Source organism: Dendroctonus ponderosae, unplaced genomic scaffold (genome assembly GCF_020466585.1).
Source record: "Dendroctonus ponderosae isolate FM_Combo_2020 unplaced genomic scaffold, Dpon_F_20191213v2 Dpon_F_20191213_2, whole genome shotgun sequence".
NCBI classification, from domain to species: Eukaryota; Metazoa; Arthropoda; class Insecta; order Coleoptera; family Curculionidae; genus Dendroctonus; species Dendroctonus ponderosae.
The window spans coordinates 5013365-5039774 of NW_026018165.1; the positions used below are offsets into that span (position 1 = coordinate 5013365).

Sequence of the window (26410 nt, forward strand, 5' to 3'; positions counted from 1 at the left end):
TGGAAGCCACTCGACAACTCCAAATACAACTGGAAGCCCAAAGACGAAACATCCCAGAAGTAATTTCTCCAATTGATGTCAAACATATAAGTTTTTGGACAATTATAATTTACATAATTATTGTAATGGGTTGCATTTACATATTATATAAACTTTTAAAAAGTAAGTTAAATTTAAAGAAAAACAAAGTTGCAAACAACGACATAATTCTTTAATGTAAAACTACACCCATATAGGGTATACTTTTATCTAAAGGCGGAGGAGTTACAATCGCCTTATCACTAAGACTGCATTTCAGCCAGACGCAATTCAGCATCTTAGTGTCTATTGTTTAAGATTGTTTTCCTTAACATGCAAGCCCAAGATTATATTCATTCTCATCCTGTACTCGCTTCAATAAAGTCGTTTTTTAAAAACACGTTTGTTCGAGACCACATAGTAACTATCACCTTGTTTTTAAAATTATTGATATCAGAAAGAAGTTTTTTGCATCTAGCCGGGCAAGATCTTGTTAGGCGATCTTCAGATTTCTCTCATTGAATTTCATAGGCATGTTTTGGTTCGTTTTACGGCTGAGAAACATTAACATTAAAATACTTTACTTAGATTATATACTTTTTTGAGCTCTACAGCGCTTATGCACCAAACGCTTGTGATAGGTAAAATATGGTTAATTAATGGGGCTATAATCTGGTTGTAAAAAAGTGAATTAGGCAAAATAAATGACCTAAACACCTGCCCGGTATAACAAAACTAAATATTTTCGAACCACTTGTTTATACAAGAAAAGGTCCTATTTTCGACTGTAGGGCGTGTGCTTTAAGCATCGTTCACCATGCAGATTTGTGTTAATTTGATAGGGGTCTTACGAAAATAGGTGTTTTCCGACTTTTGCTCAAGCGGAGCAAATTTGATGAAATACATTGACTATGAATAGGCATAATAAAATTGTAAAAATTTTACAGAAATTCCTACAAGTCGGATCTTGATACCAATCGAAAACTTCGGCCCCTTATCTGCTATCATTTGCATTTTACGAATTTTGCAAATCAAATGTGTTCAACTAAGAAAACAGGTTTTTTGGGTGAGTTTTAAAAATTTTGCCATATTCCTGAAAGGCTGAAACTGAAGACTAAAGAAATCGGACCTTGTTAATAAAAGTCATTTTTACATACTTGGAAAGTCAAGTCAAGTTTTTTTCAATAAGTTTTGAAAAATGTTTGCCAACTTCAACCATAATTCCCATAAGACTGAAACTGAGACTGCATACACAGACACAGATATAGACACTTTGAAATCAGAAGGAGCACGATTAACACAGTTTTAAAGTAAATTTCAAAAATTTTGTAAGCATTAAAGAAACTTCCAAAATGCTCGAGACTCTGGACTGTTAATAACTGAGGTATTTTTAAAGAAATTCAAAAACTTTTGGATGACTATTTGACTGCATGTAATGCACTTTGGAAGTCAAATGCGCACGATTAAACAATTTTCTTTAGGTTTTAAAAAAAATTCCTTCAAAACTGAAACTGAGGACGCGCTCAATTAAGAAACAGTTTTCAGTATGTTTTGAAAAAACTGTCGAAATTCAGCGCAAATTCCTGCAAGAAACTAAGGTTTCTGAAGAAGTCAAATCTTGTTAATAAAAACGCTAAATTTTAGCGGTCTACTTCCGTTTGTTTGCATTTTATAAACTTTGAAAATAAAATTAACACGATTAAAAAATATTTTAAAAAGTTGTGAAAATTCAACGCAACTTCCTGCAAAACTGAAATGAGGCTCTCAATTCCAAATTGAAACAGAAGGGGAAGAACAAGCTAGATAGTGGATATGCACAAGTATAGAGTTTTCTGATAAGTTGAAAAAAGCTAAGGTCCCACCGAGATTTGAACTCGGATCGCTGGATTCAGAGTCCAGAGTGCTAACCATTACACCATGGGACCAGGCGTATAGAGATTCTTTTCGACAGCGTATATAAAAGAGTGACGTTTTCCAACAAAAAAGTAATTTCTAAGTGATTTATTAACTTAGTGAATTCAATTGAAATGGAAGAAAACAATTATGATAGCTCTTTCAAATAAAATTTGTAAGTTACATGCAGTTCCTTCCATCTAGGCCTCTTGCAGCGTTGTCAACGATACCACAGAAGAAGACGAAAACTTTTGTTTTGGTTCTCAGCTGACTTTTCCGTCTGAAACTTTCAGACTGAAAGCTGGATTTTGGTCAGTTTGGTTTGTCACTTTGTCAGTTCTATATTCCTTTCAAAGTTTTCCACTTTCCACCAAACCATTAGCGCTTCATTGAATTTTCCCTGTTTTCAGTTATTGAATTGCCCGTGACAAAATTTCGAATCGAAAGCAATTAATCGAGTTTTTCTGTTTCTTGGCAAGGCCTTGCAGAGATTGTTGCTTTTTTTTGTTCATTTTCCAACAAACAAAACCTTTAGCTGCATCCAGATCGATCCGTTCTTCCTGACACAATTGGCACAATGCTTGCTGTTTTCTAGCATCGAATTTGTGAATACTCAGGTATGTAGATTTTCGATTATATTTACATCAAAATCACAACTCAATTTGATTCTTCGCAGAGTTGAACCAACATTGCTGTCTGCTCTATTTAAATATTTCATAAAACTAGTTATTATTGTAGGTACTAGTTAAAAATATTGCTATTACCGACAACAATTGACCCATAACGAAAATAGGAAATACAAATTAAGTCAGAATACCTGCACTCTTTAAATTCTTATACTAACCTATGGCTTACATTGTCTAGTGTCCTCGTGGGTTGCCAACTACTTGATGAATTACATTCATCATTCATACGAAACTTTCCGGTAACCGTCCTGTATCATTTCGCTTTTATTAATCGTGGTCAAATTTGTACAATACACCTAACACCGATGCGTTGAAAATCACGATTAATTTTCATAGAATGAAGATTTCAGGTCGCAAATAATAATAACATGTTACTTTTTAAATGCAAATCTTTAGGTTAAAAGCAATATCGCTAGTCGCTTCATAGTTGGACTTAATTTAATATGTGAGCTTCTTGTGTTGCGTAAGTCGGTGCATTCTTTGCAGGAAGTTTTAGTGCAAGTAATTTTAGATGAATTTTTTTAACACATCATACTTCGGAAACTCCTTTCCTTAGTCGTAAAACAAAATCTTCCTCTTTATAATTCAATAATTACACCAAAAAGAGACACTTGAATTACTACGTAATTCTAGTTATATTATGCTAGGTACACATTAATACGATTTTAAGTTGTTTGGCTCATAACATTGCGGTCTACAAAAAGGAAATGTTTTCTCTTCCAAACTGAACAGAAACTTGACAAATAATTTTTATATCAAAACTTGTTTAGAGACGTGCCTGTGCCCACATTCCTGGTTAAACTGAATTTTGTTCAATCACAAACCATGTTTTGTCAGTTTTTAAAACCTGCACACTTTTTTAAATACTACAATATTTAATAAACGAAATTTTTGAACGCTCTTCAGATACAAAGTTAAGCGTTTTTGATATATGGTGTGTTAAAAACAGATTAAAATTACCTGTACGATAATAACTGGAAAGTAGTGCGCTGAATTATCAATCACGCGGTAAGATTGAGATGTTATATCAATATTACATTAAACTGAACATCACTGTTTAATTGCTAAATAATGTTGATAGTACAGATAATACAAAATTAATTATTTAGCATTGACTTATTACTTTTGACTGGTTAGCTTTACCTTACGGTAATGGAACGTATAAAAAATACTTCAACTTGAGAGGGTACTTGTTGGTATACTTGGTTATACCAATTGTTAACACTCATACAATTCAATAGAAGTATTTAGTACAGGGTGACCGTTTTACTGTTTTAGATTTACTATCAGAAAGACAAAAACGATACCAAAAGTCTGATCAGAAATTCTTTAATGGGATTGAGCAGGATGCACTTGAACCCCTATTCTTATGGTTTTTCATATCGTATTTTATAGAATTTTCGTTCGAAAATTTTCAACTTCAAAACACTTATTCAATTCCTTCTTACTTTTGTCACTCAAGCTATTGCTAACATGTTTACAAAGTTGATCACAAGCGTTTCTGATTTTTTCTTTAAATGTTGAAAGTTCTTCTCAACAAGAAGTAGAATGGGCTCAAGATTGGTGATTTAGCCGGCCACTATCTGATCTATTTCTAGCTATACGTTATGTATTTAAGCAAAACTTTGTAAAGAATTGTTTTGCATATTTACTTATTATTTTTGAACGTAGAAATAAAACAGTTTTTGCCCGCGAAATTGTTTAGGAAACTTAACTTTTGGACAAAGGAAAACGACCATGTTGGTGATTCGCAGTTGCTAAATATGGGAAAACATTAAAATCCTTTTAAAAATTAACGAATCTCATTTCAGATTTTTCAACGTTTTCACACAGAGTTTAAACATTCCATTTCCACGGTTGACATTTAATTTCCGTGTTTAAATCACGAATACGAACGGTATATGCTGATATCATCCAGATTGTATTACACATTTGAATATATGGATTGTCTTATGATTTAAATTTCAACTAGAATCCTATGAGTACGACGGCAACCCCGACGACAACAAAATTAACTTTTAGCTCTTGCATTTTCACATTTCATAGGTATTTGTGTATTTGTTTTGTCGAAGTCCTATTATATTAATTATAAATCTCGCCTATCTCTATCTTTGAGCCCATTCATAAATAATCGGAAAATTGCCTGTTATAATTACATTTTTTATTGGACATTTGCAAATTTCTCACGCAAATCTGTTTTGCAAAGCGTATTTGTTGGTTTTGCTTCCAAATTTGACAATTTATACTTAAATAGGGCAATTTTTGCTCAACTTGGTGTTCCGGTTAACAGCCACTTTTTCAGTGTTCCAAAATATCGTAAGTTTACTTTTGACTCTAAAATTCCAGACCATCTACCATTTTTGAAGTTTATCGCCGGCTTATTTTCTCCAATTTTCAACTTAAAAAGTTACATAATTTTCCAAAATTAAAAAAAAATTAAATGCATAAGAACAATTTTATAATAGTTGGTGACTAAGATTTAGAGTTCTTTTGCCATATTGTATCTTGGAAAATTCAACATTTTCTTCCTAGATATTTCTTCAAAATTTACAAATTGAAAATAAATTTTTGGGCCAATTGCCAGGTACTCTTTTATTATCCCTTGTGTTTTATAATGTTGACATAAAAGTTTCAATAAAAATTCTGCTGAAGAAATAAACATGAATGAAAACTATTTGAAACCATAAAATTAATAGAAAAACATCCCGAGTCCATCATACATTTTTGGCAAACAGTTTCTTTTCCATAAGGTGAATGAATCTTATTTTTCTATAAAACAACTTTAATACCTGAATATCTTAAAACAACTTTAGTATATGAATACGGAGTTATCCTTGTTGTCTCGTCTTCATGAATTTGATTGAAATCGTTAGTTTTTTTTCATTTTACGTGAAATATTAAAGCTCAAAAAATCTAGGCATAAAAATTCGAGACATTATAAGAAATGAGACATAAGAAGCAAAGAAATATGACAAGGTGGATCGTAGTACGGTTCGATATAATGGTCATTGTCTCTACTGGTTTTCTCCACAAGCTAAATATTCGGTTTAATTAGTAATTTCCATTCGTTTAACAAGAATTGCTTATTTGAACTGGTGCAATTTGAATTGAGAATGAGGCAAGTTCCATTTATTTTGAAATCCACAATTTTCAAGATGAAAATTTTTCAATATTTTCATATATAATTTTCCCTTGTTTCCTTTTTCGCTACACATATATTTGAGTTTTTTGGAATTCTGGAGATGGCATTACTGAAGTTCAATGCCGCGACAAAACACGATATTCACATATTCTTCGTAAGAAAGTATTTAGGCTTTAATACCGATTTGCTATTTGAAAGCGCTTAACGCCGGAAAGTTTTATAATTGAAATTTAATATTACTGTCTCTATTGACAAAGCCCACGTATATTTAAGAAATTTTACCATGTTTCAATGTCATGTTGACAATATAAAAATATTAAGCACGAAATTATATATTTGTATCGTTGAAACACTTCTAATTTTTATTGATTCAGTAAGGTATTTTTTTATAGAAAGTGAAAGTGGGTGAATTTCATTTTGTTATACTGTATCTAGTGTTTTGTGTTGTTTTTAAGTTTGTTTGTTTTTGTGTCTTCTACAGAAAAGTTCTACGCTGCTGCGATCTGAAGTAAAGCATCTGAAATATTAGAAACATTCAAATATGGAGGATATGAAACTAACATCCAAAGTAGTGATTCCAGTGGGTAGAATTCAAACAATAATGAAAAGTACGTCCGATGAAGTTGTGAGTAGAGAATCAAGCATAATTATGTCAAAAGCAGCTGAACTCTTCATCAGAACATTCACACAAGAGTGTTATAATGAAACGAAGTTCGGTAAAAAGATAGATTACAGGCACCTGTCCGCTGTAGTGCACGATGAAGAAAAATACGGATTCTTAAGAGACATTTTACCAAAGAAAATTACGGTACTTGAATTCAGGGAAATTATGGAGCAAAAAAATGCGGCCGAATTGAGGACCGCTGAAGACACTTCCTCATCAGATGATGATTCGAGTAGCACTGAAGATACCGCAAGTGAAGGCAGTTCGGAACATATTGACTAATATTGGACATTGTTGGCAGCACCTGCAAAAACGCATTCTGTGAATAAAATATTAACCTAAGTTATTGTATGGATAGTAATGTCATTATTATATAGATTGTTGGTTAGAGAGAAATGCAAACCCGCGATATAACATGCAGGTTAAAATTTTAGTGGACGGCTAATAAATACAATTTCATAAATCCCTATTATTTTATTCACCAAATTTAATAATTTTATACCCCAAGTACGATCTTTTAATTTCTTGAAGCAATTCCTTTACTGATATTATTATTAAAAATAGGTTTATTAAGAACCATGTTAATGATGCAAATGAAGTATTAAAAGGTATCTTGGTTTGCTAGTATTTCAACGTGTTCTGTATTTGATTACTCGTCTTTTATCTTTTTTCCTATCATGGGTCAAGTACAATCTCACGCAACACAGGGATCACAGAACTGAAATGAATTCCACAGATATCATTGTTTGACTGTGAGTATCCGATATGTGCTTTCTATGTGACAATATTTTTATACATGATTAGAAGCATTTCGAATTCTGAGTGATTGAATAAAATCGCTCTAATATTCCTCAGCATCCTTATTTGTGAAAGTCAACGGTAGACATGAGCAAGCGTCGATTAGATCTGTAAAATGTAATCTATTTTTGTTTAATCATGTCCAATTCTTCATTTATCGGTCAAATGTTTTGTATCATTTATCTGGCTCACCCAGTACCTACTAGCGCGTTATCACTGCCAGCCAATGAGTCTTGATAGCAAATAATATCAACAAAAGACTACTACTTGTAGCTTCAATCATTCTTTAGAGACATCATTTGTGTAGTAACTTGTGCACATTTAAAACATTTAGTTGTGCTTTATCACAATGAAAGAGTGTTGCCGGCAGTTTACATCGGTTGAAATCTTGTAATACATTTTTAAATGTTAGGTGGGTTTTATATGGAAAAGACAATGCTGGACCGAGAAGTGATTAAAAGGTGATAAAAGCAATAACCGTGGATTATTTTTTGTCATAAAAAAGTAGCAGTGGATTTGATCGCGCCAACATGTATTTGATTGATTCCTCAGGTAAAGAACAAGTCTTTATCTTCTTTAAGTTGATTCATTCAATAGTTCGGATTTGAAATTATGCGTTGTTATTTATAGAACATCATTTTAAGGCAGATATTTTATGAGCTGGTTTTGGCAAATTGGATTATTGGAATATTTGCGGATTCTCGTCAAATATAAGAGTACGTATTGCAAACAGCTAGATACGTTTACTTTGCTGTAAAGCGTTTGAAACTAAAATTTTAATTGATTAACTTTAAATTTAAAACTGTTGATAAGTTTGAAAGTTTTATGTGTTTTAAGTGTTATTTCCGAGTTGGAAATAAACTATTCACGGCTTTTACGTTGATAATTAAAAAATCGCAATTCAAGCTGATATTTGACAATTATGGTAAGAAATTGTAGATAAGGGAAGGTGAAATTTAAAGGTGTTTTCGTACATTTTTCATACTTCTACGAAAATAATTATATTCAATTTGACAAAACGTTTCAGTGTCGATTCTTGGATGAGAAATATGAAAATTGTGTTTATTTCAAAATTGAGACTAGCATTTTATGGCACAACGCAATTCTCAAAAAACTACTAACACGCTTTCCACATTTTTCTGGCAAGTCATTAGTTTCCATTTTCCGTTTTTCATAAAAAATCTAATTTTCAAAACGCTTTTGATTTATCTTTTTTGACCAGATACTGAAAGATCATTTACGGAGGTTGCTATATTTACTTATAATTTTACGTACGTTTCTAAACTTTCGTAAAAAACTACTGAGGCGCATTTAACATTTTTCTGGGAAGTCATTAGTTTCCAATTCCGTTTTTTCGATAAAAAAATCTCAGTCAAATCTTTTTGATTTATTTTCCTTGACCAGATTCTGAATGGATACTTTATGGACGTGGCCAGGACCGATTAACCTGTGGTACGACCCGGGGCTACGATCCCTGCAGATGCCCTTTTCTAACCTTTTATTTTGGAAAACATGTTTTTGTGTTTGATCAACCTAAAAGAAAAAAGAATTATCAAAACGTTTCAGTTTTTATCACTGTTATATAATGACTTTGACTTGGCACCCTTTCCAATTTCATAATGATGTTTATTACCGCACTAGTGCGGTTATAAATATGTCGATCAATGTCAAAGTTGTGTCTTAAAATTGCACATTTTAAAATAAGTTCAAGCGATGATCTGCCATCTGATATTCATAACGAAGCTTTTAACACCAAATTGATGATGATTTATGTATTTTGCCTACTTTGATAAAATATACATAATTCTTTTTCGCTTGTTAATCTTTCGTTGTCTGCACGATTTCTGGTACCGATTGAAAGCTTGGTATTTCTTCCGTGGTTTTCTTGGCACACAAGATACGAAACAACAGCAAAATCTTCGTTCTCAATATCCCATGGCAGATCCTCGCTTGAACTCATTATAAAATGTGTAATTTTAAAACACAACTTTGACAATGATTCTGATGACCATGATAAATTTTCATTACCGGTGTTCTGTATTCAATTTTATAACTACTTATTTTTTTCTCAAATAATCATTAAAATAATAATTCTTATAGTTGTAGATAAAATATTGTACGTAACACGTAGGATATTGTATTATTAACGCACTTATGCGATTACACGACTCGGCCTACAACCTCGTCGTGCAAATAAATCTTGACATGCGTGCGTTAATAATATTCATATCCTACTGTTATGTAAATAACTATTATGGAATCTAGCATAGTTTTTGAAATGATAACCGACGCCAAAACGATTCCGAATCAAGTCTAACTAAGCATTATTAACACAAACCGTACAAACTGCAGCTGAAACACGAAATTAATATTAATTTGCTGCGTTCCCAAATTAGTTTTTTTTATAAAAAACCGCAGCATATTAAATAGTTCATTAAAACACCAGTTTGAAATAGCTCCGGTCGTCAAACCTTTTATTTTATAAAGCTCCAGAAAATGTAAAAGCTCCTTTAAATCGTAATAGGAAAAATATTTGGGGCTCATTACCTCAATTTATTTATTAACTGAACCTGCATTGGATATTAAAAGCAGCTAACAGATAAGATAAGACAATGAAAATTGTGAATTCATATATGCAGTGTTTTTCGAATCTGGCTGCTATCGTAACATGTTATCTTGGAATTTTCTAACTACACAATTTTGGAAACTTCAGGTTTTACCAACGGAAAATTCTTGTAAAGCGTTAAAGGAAACAGTCTTTTAACAGAACTAGGGTTCAATTTTATAAGTGGTTAAGGTTTCGATTATATACGAAACGCAGCAAGAGCCTCCCTATGCTAAGGAGATAATAAGTCGTGCCTTTCTTGAATTTTTATACTCTATTCATCTTAGATAATTGTAATCTGCATTTTTCTCAAACACTTCTTAGCCTGCCTGTGCCTAAAGCCGGTCGTCTGAAAGTTTAAAAACTTCATATTTCGTGAACGGTTGAAAATATCGAAACACTCGTAATGACCTTTTCGATAACTCGTCTCGAAAGCACTCTTCCACTACTTAGGCTTTATCAGGAATTCCTAACCTCTAAAAAGATAGGAGCAAAAATTATGATGAAAGTTTTTGAAAGCAGCCTAAACATCCAATCAATCGTTGGTATCTTCTCGAGAAATAGGGTCCTTCTTAATGTCGAATTACATTGAAAGAAAGATATGAAACCGTAAAATCTAAACAGCTAATATCTCGGAAAATGTGAAAACTGTATGAAAAATCCTTTACAGCTGTAACGAAAGAAGGGAAGAGAAGGAAGCGATATAATTGAACTTTTTGTTAATATGTCTTAACACCATTTTTGTGCTTATTGGAATATACTTCTTATACTTACTTAACAGGTTAATTTGCTGCTTCTCCATTGCATATATTGCCCGTAACGCTGAATCATAACAAGTCGTGCGAAATTTAATAATAAACGTGATCTTTTCTGAAATAGCCTTTTGTTGTCCAATATAAATCTATGCTCTATGTGCGTTATACTAACCTGGTGTGACGTTGTTTGGATAATGGTTTATTGCACGTAGAGAAATAGAGCGCATGATAAACTATGTTTAAAATATAATTGTAATTTATAACTATTCGATAGAATCAACATTTTGTTACGCAAAAATATACAACTATATAAAACTTTGGACCGAATAAATGATTTGTTCAGACATGGTACTTTATTAGTTTTGCATATTTACTTTGGCATTGATTTACTTATGCTTTCAATCTAATCTCACAGTCTGAGTTCTCACATGGCAGACAAGATGCTTGGAAGAATAAGAACGGTTTATATTAGATTAAATTGGACTTATTATCCAGTTTTATGTAAATAAGTGTTTTGAGAACTTTGCTAGTGAGATTACTTCGTTTAAATTTAACGTTAAACAACCATTACAACAATGTATTAAGTAATTTAGTCTCTACCCGCAAGGAAAACTTGATCTTCTTTAAGTCTTGAGTTGTACAAAAATCGGTATCTACTATTCCAATTATCAAGTATGTTCTTCAGATAAGATTATCTAAATAAAATATTGAAAATTCATTAACCATTGCCCATTTGAAAAGATTTGCAGTCAATAGTTCTCAAGTATCCAGCAAGAGTCATTAAATCAGTGCTCGAGACCACGACAGAAAAGTTAGTCTTGTTGGCATTTGAAAGTTTTTATGTGACTGAGAAGTAACAATGTTATGGGTTATTAGTATACTTATTTTGTCTAATATTATATTGCTTGGATCATTTGGTAAGTAGGCACCATTTTATCGTAATGATCTTTAATCACTTTTAAATAGACTGCTTTATAACTTTGCTTTGCGTTTAAATTCAATCCTAAAATCAACTCAAATACTTTTTTTAGCGCAACAAATATTTGGTGCATGTTTCAAATTAGTTATTATGAAATAATCTGTACTCCTGCTGAAAAGTTTTCAACATTTTTGTTGTTCAAGTGCAACATGGTTTATTATTTAAACTTTTTGTTGGAAGTTCCATTCAGCTCATTTTCAAGTTGCGCGGTTGGCTCATTAGCGTTGAAGCTAAGCTTTTTATTGAGTGAAAGGCATATAAGCCTGCAGTTTGCAACTTTTTAACTCCAGTAAATTTGCGAATAATCAGAAACTTTATGATGTAGTTTCTAAACTAATGCATTTTTTATTGTAATTTATTGGTAACATTTTAAAGTAATATATGTGCTTTAAAAGCTTTACATTTGACTTATTCATAATCTGTGGTAAAACATTCTTGATGGTTTACCTGGTTGGACAATGGGAATTTTCATAGTTTTTAATTAGCTTTATATGAGAGCTTTGTCTCCATTAAGATAAATATCATAGTAATGAGTCGATACTGACTGTACTGAACGTTATTTTAAACAAACCGATAACATTTGAACTTGAAACGTGACTACTAATTACCTACATTTGTAGTTCTAAAATTAATTTTCATTTAACTAGTCGCTTGTCTTGATATTGTCTGTTCCAGTATTTTTTTTTCTTAAAATATTTCAAATAATAGCGATCACTACAAATATTAAACTTTTTTCAGTTTTACATTTATTCGCACTATCATTATCTTTTGTGAGCGGACAATCCTCCTGAATGCCGTCTTTTCTAATTGAGGCATTACCGTAAACTATTAGTAAATATAGTTTAGCTTCATGAAATCTAATTAATCAGTTAAAACCTACGCGTTCATTTAACCACTTATGAGCAAAGGCTAATGATTTGAGCATATGTATTTGTGCGGAATGAAATGTGCGGTACACGTTTAGATACCTTCAGTGCATTAATTCAGCTAAAATGTCTATAGCAGATTGATTACATTTTTCAATGAATGAGTTATAAAGTGAGATACATCAGCCTTAGGGTGAAACACCGCCTGGTAAGGCATTTTGTTGCCATTAAATCTGACAATGAGTTAGTTGGGTTCTTTGTTAGGAGATTATTTGAGGAAGAATGGCGGAAGCTTTAAAAACATTTTTATAATGTTATAAAAACGGAGTGTTTTGTTCTGTTTTCCTTTCAGTCTTGATTATATTAATGACAAAAATTCAACAAAAAACTGTCTTTTGTCGGTTTATATTACTTTTTATATTTCCATTGAAACCATTTCCTGGTAAGTACATATATCAGAATGCCGAGGAAACCTATATCTACAAATTAAAAATAAAATAACTTTTGGATTGATTATTATAATCTTTAGCGCGTGTTTTGTTGTGTTTTTGTGCACCATTAATATGCTCTAAATGTATATGATCTGTTATGTTAACAAACATATCTTCATTAATGTTCAATTAAGTTTATTTGGAAATATAATGTCACATGATACATTTAATGACTCATCTTATTTGTGATAACCCAGTTAGTATATGATTTTTTTATATTAAGCCGCAGGTAAGCCGATTTTTTTGTTCTAGAAAACGTGAAATTAATAATAATACAAATAAAAAGATAACTCAATGAATAATAAAACGTTGTACTTTATGGTTATCAATAAATGGCACATAATAATGTCAGGCTGACCTGTTAAGACCTGTATACCGGCAGAAATAAAGTTGGAAGCAAGACAAGTATTTTAAAGCCAAGAACAAATATAGAATTTTTTTAAACATGGGAGATCGAATATGAATGAGCGTCTCAAGGTTAAAAAATCGATCTCCATAATTGATCTTTCAGGAACCATAACTATTGAAAATCAGTGGATTAGGAAATTTGTGGCTGTTTAAGTTACAGTTAAAATATTAACTGTTATTGGGATGGTTTCAGCAGAAATAAATAACAAGCACATCTTTTTTCTGGATGGATTTTCTGGATTGGATCTCGTTTTCCGAAAAAATATCTGAGCATTCGTAATGTTTGAAGAAACAGCCCGGTTAACAGAATTTTGTATTCTTTTACTGCCTCGTACGTGATGTATTATTTACCCGTGTAGGTTTATGTTTATTTAATCGCTTTTTCAGTGCGAAAGCCTCCTTACTTAATACATTTTCTCATGCATTCATGCTCATGTGCGTTCTTATTCAGGTGTTGTTTCTTGCAACGCAAACTGAGTTGTTGATATTTTTGTTTGTTTCAAGACTGCCTCGGTTTTTGCCAAGTACGCTGTAAAATTATAACTTGCATATTTCAAAATAGATCATTAACTGAATGAGAACTAGATCAACATAACAAGTATTGAGTAATATGCGAAATATTAACGTTTAAAATTCATATACGATTTAAAAAAATGGGCTCCAACTCTTGGTCTTGAGATTTATGTATTTTTATATGTACGAAATGTTTTTAACATAAATTAGTTTGATTATTCCTATGAAAACGGTACGGTTGGTTTGAATTATTATTTAATTATGGTTGTTATTTTGTACTCAACGCGAAGCTGCTGAAATTTGGAACATTTTAATTAAATACACAGGAAAAAGCCACTAAGCCAAAAATGTTATTAATGCTTTTCATTTCTTTTCAACTTATAATTCTTTCGTCTTGCACCTATCTTGCCTCTACTTAGTTTATTTGAAAAATAAAAATGAATTCGCCGGTGCCTCATTCGAACGGTGTGGAATTTTAAAAAAATAAATTTTAAAGATGGAAAGGATTAAAGTTGGCGTCTTCTCGTCATGTGTTAAAGATGGCATAATGCAAGCCTAAAATATTAATTTTCATTATAAATATATGCTGAATGCAATACTGGCAGCCATGCAATTGTCTGAACTGTCTGAATAAATTCTTGAAAACAAGGAACATAGTAATAAAAAGTGGACATGATAAAGAACCTTTCATTGTCCATTATGTTACCTTATTCAATATTTTTGATGTACTTACCTACATCACAAGAAAGCGAAAACGATTTATTAAGAAACGTTTTATCAAGAAATTTCTAAGATTTTCAATTTTCCAAATTTCAAAATTATGTTATTTTGTTGGGTACCCAAAGTGTGGCGATAATTGAATCCTCTTGTATTTTTTGACTTTCATTGATTCATGATCATTGATTAGTCGTGAAATTTAGCCACTTATAGTCGATCAGTCGTCCTATCAAGAAGTCAAAACTAATAAAACATTCCCCATTTACCCTCACTAGTGAGGAAAAAAGGCGATTTTCTAACTTCCTTTGTAAATGTAAATTGTGAATTTTTAACTTACGTTATAGCATATAAATATGGACAAATAATGTAAACTTTCAAAAGCTGTTCTAATTTTCACTTCTTTTCAATGTTCATGAATGTTCATTCAAGTTCGTTGTAAAATCTCTTTCGTGTGAGATCAAGTAGAAAAATCTAGAGGATTGAAGTCCGGACCTCTGAGAGGTGACGCTGCATCTTGCATAAACCACTTCTTAAATGATATAAAATATCTTCAGAAAATTCGACTAAGTTTTGTTGAATACATTGTAAAAGCAGTTACTTATTTAATTTGCCAGGAAGTTCAAATAACCCAACAAAGAAATCGATGAAATAACCGCTTTTCTTCTTGTCTGTGATAAAGTAAAATATTTTAAGGACGTTCATACTTATCAAACGAGACACTGTAATGAACTTTATTTTGGTCGATTGGTATTCCTCGAGACAAATGTTGAAACTGAAACTATGTATAGGTTAGACCCCTATTTCGAATAAAATACATAAACTACCCAATGCTATAAAAACTGTGATAACTTTAAAGCTATTTTGAGGGAATATCTGATTGTTTGATTTTAGATGTATGGCTCTTGAATTATGCATGTCCACTTTTGCTAAACTTGAAAAAGGAATGGTTTTTGTATGTAGCATTCGAAGCTAATAATATTATTATTACTAAAACCGAGTGTCCGTTGAATCGATTTTTCTCAAAAATGCACCGAAGAATCATACGAAGAGAGAATACCTGATTTATGTACATTAAGGGTGAAAATTTATTAATCTAAATATCAACTAATTCTGTCGCAAGTAGAGCCCTTAATGAGCAACACGAAAATTGTAACACGTTTTTTAATCGTAGTTTAAAAAACCTAACGTTACTACTTTTCTAGCAAACGAATTGAAATTTTGACTTTAAACGCATTGTATTTCTGAAATTATCAAGTTTTGGATAAGACATGGTGGCGCCAATGAACTTCGCACTGTTAGTGAATCACCCAGATGCTTATACTCAGACGCCTCAGATTTTCCCATTTTTTTATCTATATAAACTTTCTATTGTTTCAGCGAACTCTTCGGCGTCTGTAACCAGTGCCGGCCCCGTATGGCCAAACGCGCCCAAACATCAAACCGCCCCCGGCAACCACCATTGTCCACCACACGTATGAAAAGATATAATCGCAGTGTTTATCGTCTGACCTCGTTGCGCAGACAGTGTTCTAGAGATCTGCAAGAATGGCCGAAAGTGTGGACACTAACGCTTCCTCAGCCGAACCGTGCAGTTTCGGCGAAAACGTTACTAACGAAATAAGTGAAAGTGATCGTTCTTTGCTTGTTGTCAATAAAGTTAGTGTTAAAGCGCCCCAATTAGTTTCCAACGGCACCGTTTCGTGCCAGAGTGATAACAAGAAGTGCACCCAAAATGGAGCACCTGCAAAAAGGTCTGATTTGCCATATAAGAAGAACGCGAAAGGAAAGCCTAAATTGGAGATAAATCCATTGTTTGATGCTAGTGAAAGTGAGAAGCTTTTAAATAGTCCTGGAAACATGCACACGGCACCAGAAGAAAAACCAGTATTACATGTACAATTTAATCATAATGACGGCGGTTCGTTCGTTAAAAAAGATCAACCTTCAGCAAGCCCCTCTTCCTCAGATGATTCTAGTTCATCATCTAGTTCATCTTCAAGTGAATCTTTGGAAATAGCCGAAGCCAGACCTCCAGATGGAGGTTGGGGATGGGTTGTTGTCGCTGCCTCTTTCGTAGTAAATCTGATAGCCGATGGAATAACATTTAGTTTCGGCGTCATATTCGTAGAATTTTTGAATTATTTTGGGGAAAACAGGAGCACCACTGCATGGGTAGGCAGTTTGTTTATGGCCATGCCTTTGCTATCTGGCCCCATAGCCAGTTTCCTAACGGATAGATATGGATGCCGCAAAGTTACAATATATGGAGCTCTCTTGGCATCAATAGGCTTTATTATTAGTTCCCAGGCGAATAGCATGATAGTACTCTGCATTACATTTGGAGTCATTGCCGGATTTGGGCTTAGCTTATGTTACGTGGCGTCAGTTGTAATCGTGGCGTATTACTTCGACAAGAAAAGATCATTCGCAACTGGTTTAGCCGTTTGTGGAAGTGGCATTGGCACGTTTATATTTGCACCTTTGATTCAGAAGCTACTAGAAGAGTACGGCTGGCGAGGAACCACCCTAATTTTGGCCGGTCTGTTCTTAAACATGGTCGTTTGCGGTTGTTTAATGCGCGACCTGCCGTGGACATCAGAGAAACAAAAATCCCTAGCCAAGGAAAGGAAGAAGAACAGGCACTTGAAGCGGAAAAGCCGACTGATGTCAGCCGATTCATTTTCCATTAGCACTGGAACATGTAATGCTAGCGTTCTTCAGCCGATTATTGAAGGCAGTGTGGATCACGAATTTGACGTGCAAAAGTCCCGTTTATGCAACTCTGTGGTCCATCTACCAACTTACATAAGAGATGGCGAAACAATTCCAGTCGAAGTGTTGGAACTGTTGGCCAGTAATAAAAATATTTATGATATACTGGTAGCCAACTATCCGAATCTTCTTGTGCCCTCAAGGAGCTTTAGCGACTCCGGGCGTCTAACTGAAGCAAACGCATCATTTAAACATGCCAATACAACTACACAACTTTCACCTCCAGCCGTGATGTCAACACCAAGGGACAAAAGTTGGTGGGTTAAAGGGAATCCAGCTTCACCTTTATCGCCCACTCAAAAGTCGTTGCCTGCAAGAAAGTTGCCTGGATCGGCATTTCTGAAAGACCTTAGAATCCATAGGTGAGTCTTACTCTTTTACTGTTTTAGACTCATGATGAATTTGATTTACAAATAGTTAAGCATGTTTACCTTGCGTCTGTTCGTTTAGAAAATCCCCAGAAGTTCCTTAAAATAGTTTAAATCCCTTCAATGCGACAGCATTTCTATGAATACAGTTGCGAATCTTTTTGACCCAATTTTTTTCTTTTAAGCACGTTTCGCGTTTCACGCTCGTTGACCCATTTCAGCTTCAGCTTCACCTTTCAGCGTCTTGATATTAGAGCTGAATTTACTCCTAGCCTTTACTTTTCAGTTGCGCTCTTTTTCTTACATAATTTGTTCAAGTTCCTTCTGACAACAAAGCAATAAAATCAACAATTTCTTTGTGCATGTGGTTGACTATTACATTATTGTATTGATAATCGGATGTATAATTGAGATGCCAAGCAAAACCCCACAAGTCCGCCAAATCGTAAATTTCACTAATGCCGAAAAACTGTTTTATAGTAGGCATAATTTTCAATTTGTCCTTGTAATTTTTTATGTAGCTATAATATAAATCTGGCACACCTTATTGAAATCGTATTTTTGGACATAATATAAATCGCAAGTTTGAACATGTTTGGTTTTGAATAATTTTTTCAAACTTGTCGGGTTTTGCTCAAAAGACTGCACGGACTTGTGGTATTTTCGTTGGGCAAGTTTCTGTGAGTTAACTATATCAAATTTAATAATCAAGTTTAGTAAAATTCTGTTTAATCATGTTTGGCTTATTCATATTTCCTAAATTAAGTACTTACACAAAAGTTAAACTTTACGTCAAAAAATGAGAAAATTAGTCCTGTATAACATGTGGAAGCCCGCGTCATAGGCCTGGGTAACTCAGTGCTGCACTGCAGTGCTACACAAATTGCTTGGTGCGCAAACCCACCGCACCGGCGCAGTAACTCAGTTCGGTTGCTAGGAAAATGTTGATGACTTTTTTTACTTGTATTTAGATTTATTATAAAGGTGTTTCATTAGGAACATTTTAAAAAAATTTTCAAAATTTTTGAATTTTTCAGTTTTAGCTAAGTTACTCTTTCTTCTAAAAGCTCAATTTTCTAAAGTTTCACTTAAAATGCTTAAGGTATTTTCCGTGAAAAATTATGAAATAAATTTCGAATCTTTGGTCGCTTTGTAAAAAGTTTAGAAATCCCTTTCCAGCGTCGAATTTGGAGGAAAAATCATATAATTTTCATTCTAACAGATAATGTGGAAATCTCGCCACCTCCAATCCTGTGAATACTGAAGAGTTTGTTAAAAAAATGTGGTTTTTTAGTTTTCACCGATTTTTTTTCTTTACTTTCTACTAAAAAACGCTCTATTTTGTAGAGTTTCACTCAAAACTACTGACGATCTGGAGGTCTTTTACGCAAAAAAATACAAGATGAATTTACAGCTTTGTAAACATTTTTTTCATCGTCAAATCCGAGACAAAAACGAAAATCAATTACTCCCGTTTTTCCCCGAAAACCACTAAAGTTTTCTCTAAAACCGATCACAAAACTAAAAGTTTTTAATCGAAAACGCAAAAACCATTGTTTTCTGATTATTTTCTTCCTTTCTGGATATGGGGGTCTTTTCAGCCAAAAATAACAAAATTAATTTTTCTACAAATTTAGCCTTATTCATCGATTTGCAGGGAACTTTAGAAAATCCTTTTCAGCTTCGAATTTGGCACAAAAACTCATTAATTGAATTAAGTTTTTTACCGAAAGTATTTAGTTGATTATTATCGAGAATTTTTTTTTAGAAAACGCCGTCCTCATCGCTCCAGATATTTTTAAAGTTCTTTTAAATTTTCTGGCTATTCTAGTTTTATCAAGGCTTCTATTAAGCAATTCTTTTTACGCAAAAATTGCATTATTTTTTACTTTAAATACTGTCAATTGAAAAAGCGAAAGTTTGTAATTATTTATTTGGAAAATTCTTGGAAATTGGGGTTTAAACATTTCTAAACAACACTGTCTCTAAACCGAAAAACCGCGTTTTTCAAACGTTTTACTGTAAAATACTGGTAAACAGAATATGTTATGCAAAAAAATGAAGAGATCGATTTTACAAGAAAACTCGTTGACTTTCCTGGGACTTGGTTCTGTTGTTGGGAAAATTTAGATGTCTTTTTAGTTGTTTGACCAAAGTAGTAAAACGTTACTGAGAAAAAATATTGATGACCTTTTTTTTTAGATGTGGAAATTCCAGTCTCGGTTCTCGTAAAGTTTTAATAAATGACTTAGAACTTATTAACCAATGAGTTATAACTCATTAACTCAGAGAGCAACAACAACTCAATAGCGCAACTCAACACAGTCTTACCCAGGCCTACCTCGTCATCAGCAACATTCATCATCCTCCCCTCTTGTTTTTCCTCTGGTACATTTTGTGGGAACATTTTTACCACTATATACATATACACATATTTATGTATATAGTATATGTATATATGTACACATATTTATGTACCATAACATGCTTTCATATGCTGTGTTCAGTTTTGGCCATACAGGATACATGATAGTTTATATACATTATGTATCCTGTATACATTATGTATCCTGTATACATTATAGTTTTTTTTTAATAATCTACGTCTTTTTTAGCAACACTACTTAATTGAATGAATGAGAGGAATTTCGTTAATTAAGAGGAATCTTAAAATTGTTTTTCCAATTCCAACCTCTCTTGAGCAGGTGTTGGGCTCAAAACAAAAACAAAATCGTCGACCCTCATAGAAAGGACAACACGACCATTTTTTTAAACTTTGTTCTCAATAAAATTCTTTGCTTATCTCTAAGGTTATCCAGTTTTTGCAAACCGGTTTGAAGCCCTTTAATATTCTTCAAACTTCAATGTTTTCCAAGTTACCGATCAAAAATAATAGCAATTAATAAACATTATGCTGATGCAATGCTAAAAATTTTTTTAAACCCTATTTTTGCAATGGACTTATGTGATTTTGGGCAAATCAGACATATTCATTAGATGTTTTACAGGGATTCACGGAATTCTGCTTCAACTTGAAATATTTTTACAATGTAAATAATCGATAAGATTAAGGATTAGCCGTTAACTCCAATTACAACAAGGTTTTGATTAGCAATTCGTCAATTTAAATACATACATGATTTAAAATTAATTTTTTCGTAATAATATGAGAATAACTGTATGAAATAAACTGCAATCAACATAGATGGAAATTGATTTTATTTCAAAGTTAAAAAAAACATTCCAGGCATAACTAAGCTAAAAAGCAGTATTTAATCTAGCAATTTTCAATAAAATTTTTACTTTGCATTAAAAAACCCAACGTTTTTCCACTGTAAAAACGTTTCAATTCTTGCTTTAGCTTTTAAAAGTTTATAAAATCGATCCATTTTTCATGACATGAATCTTTACTTCAGTTTTTAAATCAATAGATGATAATTGATTTAAACCAATAGATAACACATTTTGTGTACTCTGAAAATAGATTAGATCTCTTATACATATGTATAATTATTTTGTTGACCTCTGAGCTGAGAGCGATAATTTGAAGCGTTGATAAATGAACGTTTCCTCTTTTGTAATGCCCTTTAAATTTTAAACTAATAATATTTTATTTCCTTTTATTTGCAGGCTTTCTGTTACGTATCGAGGTGCCATGTTGAATCTGAAAAGATACCGGTTGCGGGCTAGTTCATGTCCGGACATTTACAGGAATTCTATGACCACCATAGCTCAAGAAAAGTCTCAATGGGGTGCGGGACTATGGGACTTTTGGGACCTCATAGTTGATATGTTTGATTTTTCGCATTTTGCCGATCCCAAGTATTTGGTGTTTGCGCTTTCCAATTTTCTGTTGTACACTTGGTATGATGTACCTTATGTATACTTAACTGACAATGCCAATATGCTGGGGTATCCGGAAAATCAAGCTTCAATATTGATATCGATTATTGGTATTATCAATATGGTTGGTGAGGTAAGTCTTCATAATTTCTTTCAATTATTTTAACTACAATGTGTTGTCTCATTTACTCGCTATAATTCTTCGTTGTCTTTTGCTTGAAAATGGAGATAGATTTACAGTGTACAGATTAAGACGGCACTCAAAATATTAGTTTTAGTAAGTAGTTAATGAGAAAATTGATGATTAAATTAAGAATCAACAAGAGCTACTCGGTTTTCAACTCAGAGATAATAAAATGTCAGCAATTTGAAAAACAATATTTACCTAATTGTCAGAATTGAAGCAAATCTGAGGTAAGAGAAGAAAATTAATGACAAAACAAGCTTTTTGGAGATGCACTAATAATTCCCAAGAGAAGTTTTTCCCAGTTTAAACAATGACGGATTATAGAAATTGAAAAAAGCTATATAAAAAAAAACGTTCTTCCCAGGAATATATATTTAAAAAAATGCATTTCTTAGTAACTTAGATTGTATACATTCAGCCTCGGTAATCATCGCGTCAAAAAGTATGCACGAGAATAGAACAATGCAAGATGAAACACTTATGGACAACAATAGGCATGGATTAAAACGTTTTGAGTGTTCGTTGTAAGGTGGCAAAATGGAAAGTTTTTATACAGAATGTCTGAGATTTGTCAAATTGATAACAAAAACTCGATCTCGTGTTCCGAACAAAATCCATTGCTTAAATTAAAATTGGCTATTTTGTCTTCGGATTTTAAGTTTAAAATATATAAGTAGCTTGCAAATATGTGAAATAAGAACAAGTTCCATAGGTTTGAAGTACTTTTAAGTGTTGTTTATGTAATTAGAAAAAAAAAGTTGAATTCAAACATGTAAAAATCTAAGATGGCGCCCATAAGAAAAAACAAAGTTGACGATGGTCGTCAAGAATCCCTAAGTCGCATTTTAAATACAACATCGCCACGTTGTAAGAAGAGAAAAAGTTGCAATGATGAAGTATTATTCATTTTAAATATCTGCGTCAAATAAGCTTAGGAGGAACACTTTTTTTCGAATTTAAATTTTTTTCGTATATCTCCGTAAGTAGCAGAAATTTTCAATGAGCATTTTAGTAAGCTCTATTCTACACAACTTTGCCCCAATTTCACCAATCTCGTACCTAGTATGGTTACCGAGATCTCCATGACTGAGCTTCAAAAACGGACACCCGGTATCCATAGGTACAAACTCGCAATAATCGCTTCTCCTGCTATTCTGTTATTGGTATTATTGTTTATATCGCTTCACGTTTCCTTCATTTATCTTGCAGATAATCCTGGGATGGGCCGGGGATCGATCTTGGGCCAATGCCAGCATCATCTACGCAATCTGTATGTGTCTTTGCGGCGGAGTCATAGCCTTGACTCCATTAATTACCGACTATTATATTCTTTGTTTGATTTCGGGAGCTTTTGGATTTCTGATAGCTGCCAACTACTCACTGACGTGCGTAATCTTAGTCGAACTAATCACATTAGATAGATTCACGAACGCCTATGGATTGCTGCTACTTGTGCAAGGTTTTGCCAATTTAATTGGACCACCGCTAGGAGGTAATTATTGACACTTTTTTCATGTTCTTATTATGATAAGCTATTTAAAAAATGTAAGAATAAAAGGGGAACATAACTATTTATGAAGAAGTAAGTATTTTCTAATTTTTTAGGTTGGCTCTATGATATTACCGGCACCTACCATCTATCGTTCTATTTGGCTGGACTATTCATAGCAATTTCGGGATTAATGTTGGTGGTCATTCCCGTTACGAAACGGTACAAGCGTTTCATGAAAGAACGATCATCGTCCGAATCGTCTAGTAAAGAATCTTCTCAAGATGTCACTAAAAAAGACCCAGCGTTGGAGACGGAAGATAATACTCTAGCATAGAAGAAATTTGTAATCTCGATGAAGGTCGAATAGACTGCGATACGAATAGTTTAATATTCCCAATTAGTTGAAGCTGTACAGTTTTTCAAGTTTTCTTTTAAATGTGTTTTTAATACTCATTTACTCTCTAATGACTATTTTTTATAATCTCTTCTAATCCTTTAAGAGAGAACCATTTTGTGTTTTCGTATGCATTTTAATGTTTTGAAATGTTTTAATTTGATTTACGTTGAAACTAGTAAGTTGGTAGATCTTTAAACGAAATGTAACATATGGTTCGCGAGCATTCATTTTGTTGTATTCAGTTGGATTTAGTTTTGCTAAAACAAACAAATTTTGTAGAAAAACTGTTTGATTTTAGACCTGAGTATTAAATAGCTAACCTACCTCTTACTCTAATTCTAATGTATATAGTGCATTCAGTATAGTTGTCACCATGGTTGGACTTTTATTATAATTCTAGTGAAAATATACACTTTAAAACTTTTGTAACCGTTCACTTAAAAAATATACATTTTTTAGTTATTTTCAATGTTTTTTTTGTGTCATACTAATGCTTTAGCTACACACTTCGTGATTTGCTTTTTACATTTTTAAGTGATGTTTGCGTTAATTCTTATTGAAATACGTGCTGAATAGTACGTATTTTACTATTATTCAATCATGGTGATGAATACGTGGAGCATGAGTGCCATTCATTTGCATTTGGTGGGTAGTGTCGCCAATATTGACAAATTCATATTAAAAAATCACAATTTCTTCAGGGTTTTAACATTTTCATTAATTAATTGAGGCATTAATTGGTTGTGTGCATAACAAACAACTTTTCATCTACCTAGAAAGTTTTTTCATCTACCTTTGAAAGTTCTAACTTTGAAATTAATTCTGCGGCGCAATAAGCATAATATTGAATGAATTAATAGTTGAAAATAGAAAACATTAGACAAATATATATACCTTCTACTTCCCAATCACTTTTTTCTGGAATATAAAAGTGCAATTGCAAATATAGCAAAATAATTCGGTCGCTCTAAGCTCTAAAATTGTTTTAGTGAAGTATCGAAAAGGCCAGCTGAGTAACCGAATTCTGCAAATAGTCGTTTTGAAGGCAAACATATCTTTATCCGACTTATAAAATCACCATAACTTAACAGCAGATCTAAAATTGAACATTTCAAGTTTACAGAAGGAAATCAGTCAATTCGCTTCATTTATTGGATTGTAATAAAAATCTAGTACAAGAAGAAAATCCCCTGTGTCCATTAATCCATTAATTCACCGTATAATTTGTAGTAAATTCATCGTTATTCAAATTGACCATGCAGATCATAAATTCAATCCTTATTTAATTAATGGATGTGGTCATTTAGTTTGGAAATACTACAATAAATTTAAAGTGATTTTATGGAGCTGCTCTTTAATGACGCTGTATAAATTAGATCAACGAATAATGGCACTCTTCCACATGAAAATAAGGACTTAACAATGTTTGATTGTACATTTTTATTTGAATGTTTTGGTGTTACCTTGGTTTGATTTTTATTGTAACATTATACATGAAATGGTAAATGAGAGGGATGAACAATTTTAGTTCGCAAGAACACATTTAACATACCGATTTGTTGGTACATTCTCTATTCTAAATAGACTAACATTTTTGATGAATTTAATCTAGAGGCTGTGTGCTTATATTTATAGGGGATACTTTCGATAGCTGTAATCCCAAAGTTAATCAATACCGACGTACTACCGAACTTTAACTGTTAAAGAAATTGTCGAATAGTTAATGGGAAACAAGTTTGTGTAATTCTATTGTAGTAAACCACATATAGAACAAAACTCGCCTTTACCATTTGCGAAATAATTGAACCATATTTAAAATAGCTTAGAAAAAAACTTTTTCAACCCTTTATACTAGCCGAAAATGAGTGCGATTGTTACGACTCGCCAAGGTGTTGATGAGCTAGCTATACCTGTGATTAAATTCGCTCATGCTTGATGTAGTTTTCGAAATAGGACGCTAAAATAAACTGATATGGATCAAGTTTGGATCTATTGGTTGAATGATTGAAATAATATTCAACGAACCATGGAAAAAGTTCCAATGCTGACACTATTCACAAGCTGTTATCAACTATCTACAATTTTCCTATTTATTTAATCTCATATGTCGTATGCGAACGTGAGTATTTAAAGATGTTCATTATTATGTAGTTTTACTTAAAATTAAATCGAAAAACTCTGACTGAACTTAAAGATTTTAATGTTTCAAAAATGTTTGTTTCGATATTTTTTTCGAATATGGTAATAGTAACTACCAAATATGTTAATAAAAAATAATTCAGCTGTAATTGAGTAAACTTTTTGCATGGTCGATATTTTGAATTTTTTTTAGATTTTTGCATGATAACTACGAAAGTATAGAAATAGTAAGCGCTCATATCTAGGCCTTTGCTCTAATATGATTGATTCTAAAGTTACTTGTTATTCAGTATTCTCTTTATAATTCAAAGATGGTTCAATAATAGTTTTTCTAATTCAAAGTTATTAGGATTAGACTAGATTTTCGAATAGTTTTGATTAAGGTATTAGTTTTGTAAGTAAAATGTGTTCTAGAAAAAGTTCAAACAAATGACTAAGGTTTAAATAAATTGAATATTAACAGATGTTGCATTTTCCTCTATAACAAAAATTATATTCAATAAGTACAGGCAAACACGTTCTTTATCGGTGCAATAACGAGCATTTATTGAAATTGGCTAGTGAAATATTTATTGTGAGATTCCTTTAAAACCGTGAGAGTAAACACATGGTAGGTAGAAATATGTAGGTAAGATAATGGCAATTTTGCACGCAACATTCGGGCAATGCCAAAACAA

At 32.5% G+C, this 26410-nt stretch overlaps 2 protein-coding genes and 1 non-coding gene across 7 annotated transcripts; 2 read left to right on the forward strand and 1 right to left on the reverse strand.

The window, feature by feature from the left end:
- Positions 1-1871: 1871 nt before the first annotated feature.
- On the reverse strand, positions 1872-1943 carry Trnaq-cug. Its single transcript has one exon. It is a non-coding gene; the product is annotated as a tRNA-Gln (tRNA).
- A 259-nt stretch (positions 1944-2202) lies between these two features.
- On the forward strand, positions 2203-6866 carry LOC109538312 (chromatin accessibility complex 16kD protein). Its single transcript, XM_048663606.1, has 2 exons — positions 2203-2521; positions 6216-6866. The coding sequence occupies exon 2, from the start codon at positions 6281-6283 to the stop codon at positions 6683-6685; it is 405 nt and encodes a 134-aa protein (XP_048519563.1). The 5' UTR covers positions 2203-2521; positions 6216-6280; the 3' UTR covers positions 6686-6866.
- On the forward strand, positions 2296-26197 carry LOC109538311 (monocarboxylate transporter 10). Of its 5 annotated transcripts, none has more exons than XM_048663604.1 (5): positions 2296-2528; positions 15913-17669; positions 21306-21651; positions 22915-23197; positions 23311-26197. In XM_048663604.1, exons 2-5 carry the CDS (start codon positions 16081-16083, stop codon positions 23529-23531), a joined length of 2439 nt encoding a protein of 812 aa, XP_048519561.1. In that variant the 5' UTR covers positions 2296-2528; positions 15913-16080; the 3' UTR covers positions 23532-26197. The 5 variants fall into 5 exon arrangements, with proteins under 5 accessions (XP_048519561.1, XP_048519562.1, XP_019761045.2 ...); XM_048663605.1 differs by lacking the exon at positions 2296-2528 and adding an exon at positions 3492-3605; XM_019905486.2 differs by lacking the exon at positions 2296-2528 and adding an exon at positions 7458-7753.
- The last annotated feature ends 213 nt before the right edge of the window (positions 26198-26410 follow it).

Bases quoted from the DNA above. Each gene is read 5' to 3' on its own strand.
- LOC109538312 (XM_048663606.1), top strand. From the start codon at position 6,281: ATGGAGGATATGAAACTAACATCCAAAGTAGTGATTCCAGTGGGTAGA.
- LOC109538311 (XM_048663604.1), top strand. From the start codon at position 16,081: ATGGCCGAAAGTGTGGACACTAACGCTTCCTCAGCCGAACCGTGCAGT. The intron at 17,670-21,305 runs GTGAGTCTTACT...TTTTATTTGCAG, and splicing joins AAAGACCTTAGAATCCATAG to GCTTTCTGTTACGTATCGAG. The intron at 23,198-23,310 runs GTAATTATTGAC...CTAATTTTTTAG, and splicing joins AATTGGACCACCGCTAGGAG to GTTGGCTCTATGATATTACC.